We start from the raw sequence: 8,064 nt of genomic DNA on the forward strand, positions 1-8,064 counted from the left end.
CCTACCTACCTACCTACCTATCTATCTCTCTGTCTGTCCATTCATCTGTCTATCCATCCATCCACCCAGCCATCCATCCGTCTGTCTGTTCATTGATCACTATCCTGTACATGATATGATGTAGAGATTCGGACGTCTTTACAGTGGTGGTGATGGGAGCCAGGGGTCGCCATGACTACAACACAGATATAGACATTTTATTTACTATCCAGAACCACCAGAGAACCTACACAAGTCTTCTGAGTTTATATGGAATGCTGATTATTGTAAAATAGTGGAAAATCAAACACGTTTTCTTTAGGGTTATTTTTTTCCTCACAATGCCCTGCATGTTCAAAGCATGTCAGAGGCCAAAACCTTCTCAGAGTGATCATAAAGCCATGCCTCGTACTGCCTTATTTCACACTCAAAAACAATGAAGAAAATCCGTTTGCTTATACAGTTAAATAGCCAAATGGGTGAATGCAGTGCAGAATGTTTAACTCCTCAAACATCGATCTAACAGCTGATAAGTGCTTAATGGTTAATAAGGAGAGCGGAGCTGGTTAGCTTTCTATGCGGACTGTTTTGCATCACGACACCCTGCATATGTCCCTCCACCATGAATGGAGTTTCAAAAATACGTTTTAGACAAAAACCTTATAAAAACTACTGTAAAACAGTGTCTCAGACTCCAGGCAGTGTATTCATAACAACCATGTCCTGTAGGAATTTTCTGTGAAGGGGCATTTAGAGGTGGACATCTGGTTCCTATCACTGCCACTGTGAACAATTCTGACTCTTACATTTCTCTAGAATACAAGGGAGCGGGAGATTGACAGGCGGATTGGTGCTGGGTCAGCAGTGATGCGGGCTCTTTACCGGTCTGTTGTGGTAAAGTAAGAGCTGAGCCATAAGGCAAAGCTCTCGATTTACCGGTCGATCTACGTTCCCACCCTCACCTATGGTCATGAGCTTTGGGTAATGACCGGAAGAATAAGATCACGAATACAAGCAGCCGAAATGAGTTTCCTCCGCAGGGTGGCTGGACTCTCCCTTAGAGATAGGGTGAGAAGTTCGGTCATCCGAGAGGGACTCGGAGTAGAGCCGCTGCTTCTCCACGTCGAGAGGAGCCAGCTGAGGTGGTTCGGGCATCTGGTTAGGATGCCTCCTGGATGCCTGCCTTGGGAGGTGTCATAGGCAAGTCCACCTGGGAGGAGACCCCGGGGAAGACCCAGGACATGCTGGCATGACTATATCGCCCAGCTGGCCTGGGAGCACCTCGGAACCCCCCCACCCGGAGAGCTAGTGGAAGTGGCTGGGGAAAGGGAGGTCTGGGCTTCATTGCTTAGGATGCTGCCCCTGCGACCCAAACCCCGGAGAAGAGGAAGATGATGGATGGATGGATGGATGGATGGATGGATGGACATTTCTCTAGAACAGAAGTAGGTCACTTTTGCAGTCAGATGCGTGAATTGCAGTTAAAGAGCAGAAAGTTTTAGAACCAGAGGGGCTCGACCTGAATTAGTTCAGTCTACGACAGATGCCAAGGCCTATTAACCTACACTCTAATCCAGCCTGGATAAAACAGAGCTACAAGGAGCTGCTAAGGCTTTGCACCCAGATTAGCACAACCCCTACCTAATCTCCAATCATCAGGATTACCTTGGATGTAGCAGAGTAGGTATTGTCTCTAAACTGATGTTTCTCTCTAAGTGTGAGCTTAGAAACTAGATGTTAAAAATCAAGTAGAGATGTTGTTTCAGTAACAACAAACAAGCTGAGCTGATGGCAGCACGTAGCTGTACCTGGTGGGCTCACACCAGGCAGTTTCGAATGAGGTGTCTGAACAGCTTGCTTAGCTAAAAAATACAGATATTTAATGTGGATGCAGTTTGAAAAGGCTCCCCTGCAGAATCAGTAAATAAATGAAAGTAAAGCAGCACAACAAATAACACAAACACAAAACTCAGCGGGGCACAGTATTCCATCTCAGTCCCCTCGAGCACCCCCACATAGTGACAAGCCTGTGTTGTAATCTTCATAATACACACTGTTCCAGGGCTTATAATATTTTTCCAGTTACGGGTTTGTGATGGTTTCGAATCCTTTTTAACAATCGTTAAGCTCTTAAAATCCCAGGCCTATTATACAGTAAAGCTTATTATTTAGTTACCACAGGAACTCCAATGCAAACTGTTTGAACTATTCTTTGGATATAGAAGTATGTAATAAAACTCTGGTCTAGCTGGCAGGCGCTAGCTTTTTCATTTTGCATCAAGGTGGTGTGTTAGTGTGTGTTGCACTGGTACAAGTGGATCAGTCACAGCAGTGCCGCTGGAGTTTTTAAACACCTCAGTGTCGAAGCTGGACTGGGAACCAAAAACATCCAGCATCTTGTGGGCAGCATCCTGTGACCACTGATGAAGGACTAGAGGATGATTCACAGACTGACAACAACACAAACGATGCAACAGCAGAGCTATCATCTCTGACTTTACATCTACCAACAAGGGGGAGAGTGCCACTCTGCATGGCCTCGGCTCCCATGCATCTATGGCAGAGCAAGCCAATAGCGGCCAACCACTCTCGGGCTCGGTGCTATCCCACTTCTGACAGCAGTGTGGCATTATTGTAGAATAAACCGCAAGAAGCAAAGCGTAAATGAAGTAGTGAATCAGAGAAATAAACCAAAAGCGACATGTTAGCACATTAACACATAAAACACACTGGCATGAATTCCATCTATGACAAAAACAAGCATTAAAGCCTCTCTTACCACGGCTGTGATGCTCCCATGAATGTGCATCGCTGCACCTCCCACAAGTCCATGGACACGTGAGCCAGTAAAGTTGATTAAATCTTTGCACTGATACAATGGACACTCTCCTAAACTCTATACAGATGTGTTTATACAACCTCCTGCAACAAACTAAAATACAGTATTAATGACAAAAGTAGTAACTGGTTGTGATGATGTTGGGTTACCCTAACACATCACCAGGACTGCAATTCCCCTTTCTCCAAATACTATGGTGACTTTTGTTATGACAGGCACTTGTATTAATTTAAACTTCTACTTACCTGAGGTCCAGGGGGATCCAGGCGAAGTGGGAGCCAGGGTGCTGGTACCTGTAAAGAAGAAATGGCTTGCATCATTTCTAAGTTAAATGTGCATGTGTATATATGAAAATGTATGTATAGAGGTGATTAATCTGTGTATTGTTTGTTCTGTTGTCACCCCTACACTGTGAATAATGGCATGACCCATAGCTAATGTGGGAGGGCCTACCAGGTTAAAAGGGAAGGGGGACAATGGAGGAGTGGATGTATGTTTGGTGATGGTCTGTGTGGCTTCGCAGCCTCAGACCCAAAGCAACAGAATCGCTTTAGACATGGCTGCCGGATGCTGACCGCGGAGTCCGTGGAGTCATTTGATTACAGCTTTGTCTTTTTCATTTTTCTCTCGCGAGTGTAAATACTTTGTGGGCAAAACCACAATAAACTTCCGAGCACTGTGGAATTGAGACCCTGATGTCCAAGAGTGTTGAATGGGGAGTCTCCAGACCACTTATTGACCCCAACACCACCAAAGTGACGACCACGCTTATCACACTGGTACACAAGAAGTAATAACCCAGAACACTGATGAGGACGTGTGAACATCACGTGGCAAATATTTAATCAATAGGTGGTCACTAAAGGGGGTATCAAGAGTAAATAATCTGAGATAAACCAATCAGCTTTTCAGAAACCTTCCTGCTCTTTCAGCTATGTCATAGGTTATGACTGTCTTTTAACATCCACAGTTAAGTGCTTTATAGCTCAACTGATTTTGGAATTACAGTCATTTGCAATGTTGGAGATGGAGCTGCCGGGTAGAAGGAGAAGAGGTAGACCTCAGAGAAGGTTTATGGATGTAGTGAAGGTGGACATGGAGATGGTTGGTGTGAAAGTAGAGGAGGCAGTGGATAGGGCAAGATGGAGGCAGATGATCCGCTGTGGCGACCCCTAAAGGGAGCAGCCGAAAGAAGTATTAACTATATATTGTTATTTTAAATATATTGTTAGATGGTAGAAGAAAAGCCCAAAGAAAGAAGCTGCTGGTGTATATAATCCTCAAAGTCAGGCCATCTGCTGTAGAGTTAGCATCCTCCTGATTATAAGATGGCTCCACACTTTCAACCCCATCGCATCTTAGCGAAGCCACCCTCACATCCTACAGTGTCAGTAGCTCTCTTCACTCAGCATGGGCCTGGAGACGACTGACCGATTGGTCTCATTGCTAAAGGTCAATGGGTTCAGATTGGTCTTCTGATGGTTTCCAAAGACATCACACAAAAAGACAAAATTAGCAAATACTTTTTTCTATAATAAAACCTAAACATTTAACAGCAACTGAGGCATCTTAGAGTATAAATACTGGCTATACTAGGTTTGATGTGAAATACTTTATTGTGGAGAAACTTACCATGTTTACAACACAAATAAATCTAAAACCACTAGTGAACCTACAAGTGTCTTCTAATTTTTTCAATGAAATCATGGACATCTGGTTCCTATCACTTCCACTGTGAACAATTCTGACTCTAACTGCAGTGTTTCACAACCAACCACTCTAAATGACTATTTACATCTTCATGATGTCATTATGCGGAACATTTTGGCGGAATTTCCCTTTTAAGGGACACAATTTTCCTCTTTTTCCCTACGTGTATTTATTTACACTCTAAATTCATTTAGAATGTGTTGAAGGATATGAATGTTGAGCATAAGCCAAAGCTGAGAGCTGAATGAGTTTTGATTTGAGGCTCATTGCTTGGGTGTGAGGAGAACACTTGAGACAACAGAGGTTTGTATGAAACAGTCTGTTTTTTATTGATCCATTTTTTTTGTCACATTCTTTGACAACACAAGAAGCACAGCAAAAGCCCGAATGTTGCACAAAAACAGGTTGCATCTATTTAAGCATGTGTTAAGCTTGGCAAGAAAATAAAAGTCCGGTTGCTGCATCAACCCATGGTGAGTGGAAAGTGCACGTGAATGTGAGTAGATGTGGGGAAAGAATCCATTTGTATGATGAAGCTTTGAAGACTCGGATGTTAGTAACAGGGTGTGGGAATAAACGGGCCTTTGAGGCCACGTTTCGGTGTGCAAGGAAGTGGACAAGAGGATGTTTATTCCTTGAAAGCCTTCTGGACAGATTCGGCAATCTTCTCTAACTGTGGCTTAACCTCTTCTATCAGACCAGAGATCTTCTTGTGCAGTTCTCCGGAGTCGTACTGCTCCCGAAGGCTGGTCAAGGTGCTTCCTGCCTGCTCCCTGTACTCCTGGATGTAAGGGTCGAGGGCTTGTTTCACCTCTTCCAGGCGCTCGCGCCCCTTTTTGACCAGCACTTCCACGATGGGTGTCAGCTTGGACTTGGTCTCCTCCACGTTGGTCTTTATCAGTTCCCGCAGCTCCTTCAACACAGGCTCGAACTTGCCGCGGAAGTACTCCATCTGCTCGCGGTTCTTCTCGGTATACTCCTTCAGCAGAGGCTCCAGCTTCTCGCGGTACTCGTCAATGTGCTTCACCACCACCTCACGCAGGGCCTCACGCTTGGGTGCCAGCTCTGTGCGCAGTTCCTCTACATCTTTCTCCACCTTCTCACGGACACCGGCAAAGACTTCCAGTAGCTGTGGGCCAAAGGTCTCTCTGACTGGTTTGAGAGACTCGGAGGCAGATTCCAAGAAGGTCTCGATTCTGGTCAGGGACAGGGTGAGGCGATCCCTATGAAGAAAGGAAAGAATTGAAAAAAACTTCAGAAAGCATTTTGTGTAATTAATGTTATGCAGGTTATTCACTGAATTGGTCACAAAGATGCCTTTGAGCAACTCCATTGAAAAAAGACTTGGTTCCTTTAGGAGCCGTGGTTGAAAAAGAGTTAGTGTGGAAGAGTTTTTATTGGTTTAATGAACTTTTACATACAGTCTTAAACAAATCTTTATAGTAGTTTTTCTGCTAGACTGTATAAAGGTTTCCTTTTTGGTGCCATGTAGAACCATTTGTCAAAGGTTCCTTAAAGAATCATATAAATCAAACTTTTCATCATGTATAAGAACTGTAACCACACAAAGAACCATCTAACAAGGGTACTGTATATCATCAAGGTTCAGGCTTATGTGCCATATAGAACCCATTTTAAAATGTTCAAGAGGCCATATACGAGAATTTAATGCTTCTTAGAGTTGTCGCTTTCCGAAAAGTTTGTTTTGTAGACTGCTAGTTCTTCTGTGGCAGTGGTTCTCAAACTGATCTTCAGGGTCCCCCAGATGGTCCACACTTTTCCTCGCAGTACAAAGGAATAGAGGACAGACGTGGGCTATCTAGGGCTTCCTTAAGCCTTGTTTGAGAACCACTGTACATGAAGATATAAAGATCTCTTTGTGAGTGCATGTGGAGGTGGAAAGATTACCAGCTTGAAATTACAAGGGTACACATATGGGCCCACACTGTGGTGATGAATCAGTTCCTGAAGATTAACAATTGAATAATGAGCAGCTTTAATCCTCATTGGCTGAAGACAAACGAATGGCGAGCTTTATCTCTTACTTGACTTCCTTGTACTCGGCGTCATCAAGGCGGTCGATGGCCTTCTGTGCAGTCTCCTTTACCTGACCCAGGTATGTCACAACTGCAGACCTTATCTGTTCGTATTGAGTCGGCGCATCTGCCTGCATGGAGCGGGCCTGGCAACCTGGACAGATAGGAGGCTTAAATTTTGAAGCAGTGCACACCAGGCTACCAGGCTTCAGCTGCTGACTTTGAATACTTGATGTTGAAGCCGAGAAACATTGCTTACCTGCAGCCAGGAGAATGGCTAGTGCTAGAGCCACGAACTTCATGGTGGATCTGTGAAGAGAAAGCAGGTCAGCATCACTTTTTTCAATCAGAGGCATGCATGACAGAAAAAGAGCAGAAGGTTTTAGAACCAGTGGAACCCGACCTGAAATAGTTCAGTCTACGGCGCATGTCAACCTACACTCTAATCCAACTTTACGTTCTAATCCAACCTGGATAAAATGGAGATACAAAGGCTTCGCAACTAGATTAGTGCTTGACCGCTACCTAATCTCCAACCGTCAGGATTATCTTGGATGTTAGCCGAGGAGGCTTTGTCCCTAAATTGAGCTTTCTCGCGAAGTGATCTACAAATTTAAAACATTTTGAAAGTTATAAATGAGGTTCCAGGCCTCTCTACAGATTTCTATTTCCACAAATGAAGGGCAGGTTTCTGGGTGTTAAACACAATTCAGTGAAACTTAATTAACAGTTTTCCCCTTCCCCCCCCCCCCTACAGTTGCTTTGAATCTTTGCAAAGTTTTTCCGAAGTTCTCCTGTAAAAAGGCAAGTGTGTCCTCAGCTCTGCTGCTTACCTGTTGGTGATGCTGGTCTGGAACAGACTGAAGAACCTGGGGCAGAGGTGGATGTTTTATAGGGTCCGAGGGAGAGGGAGGGAGCATAGCGGGGGTGTGAGTGTGCATCTGTGGAGGTGGACCTCACCCCCGCTTATTGGATGAGTTGGGTACAATGGTCACCTACTGAGTGGAGGGATAGAAATCAATAGAAATCAGAAAAGTATTGTGAGGAAATGTACTCTGTCTCCTTGTCTTTCTCAAGCTGTGGCCTCACTTTTTGACATTTTTAATGCAGACAATAAGAGTGAACGTCTTATTTGTGTCTTACAAAAGCTGAAGAACCCAAAAAACCCGTTTGTGGTACTGTTAACAGTCATTCCAAACTTTTGCATCTTTCATTTGAGCTGAATTGCACAAATCTGCTAACCTCGCACTCGTACACCCTTCAAGATGAACTCCACCAATTTTCAATGACATGTTTTTAGATGCGATCTTAATGATTGCAAAATAGTGGAAAATATGAAGAATATTCAGCCTTTCATGCACATCCTTGCCATGAATGTATTAAAACCCCACACATATTAAGCCAAAACCTTCTCAAAACTATCATAAAACAGCGTCTCAGTCATCAGGCAGTGAATTCATAAACCATTTCATGTAGGAACTTTCTGTGAGGGAGCTTTGA

At 44.1% G+C, this 8,064-nt stretch overlaps 1 protein-coding gene across 1 annotated transcript; it reads right to left on the bottom strand.

The window, feature by feature from the left end:
• Positions 1 to 4,832: 4,832 nt before the first annotated feature.
• On the bottom strand, positions 4,833 to 7,475 carry apoa1b (apolipoprotein A-Ib). Its single transcript, XM_017691893.2, has 4 exons — positions 7,398 to 7,475; positions 6,824 to 6,873; positions 6,574 to 6,718; positions 4,833 to 5,751 (listed from the first exon to the last, which is right to left on the bottom strand). Exons 2-4 carry the CDS (start codon positions 6,864 to 6,866, stop codon positions 5,157 to 5,159), a joined length of 783 nt encoding a protein of 260 aa, XP_017547382.1. The 5' UTR covers positions 6,867 to 6,873; positions 7,398 to 7,475; the 3' UTR covers positions 4,833 to 5,156.
• Between the last annotated feature and the right edge of the window lie 589 nt (positions 7,476 to 8,064).

This window comes from Pygocentrus nattereri, chromosome 19, assembly GCF_015220715.1.
Source record: "Pygocentrus nattereri isolate fPygNat1 chromosome 19, fPygNat1.pri, whole genome shotgun sequence".
Lineage (NCBI taxonomy): Eukaryota > Metazoa > Chordata > Actinopteri > Characiformes > Serrasalmidae > Pygocentrus > Pygocentrus nattereri.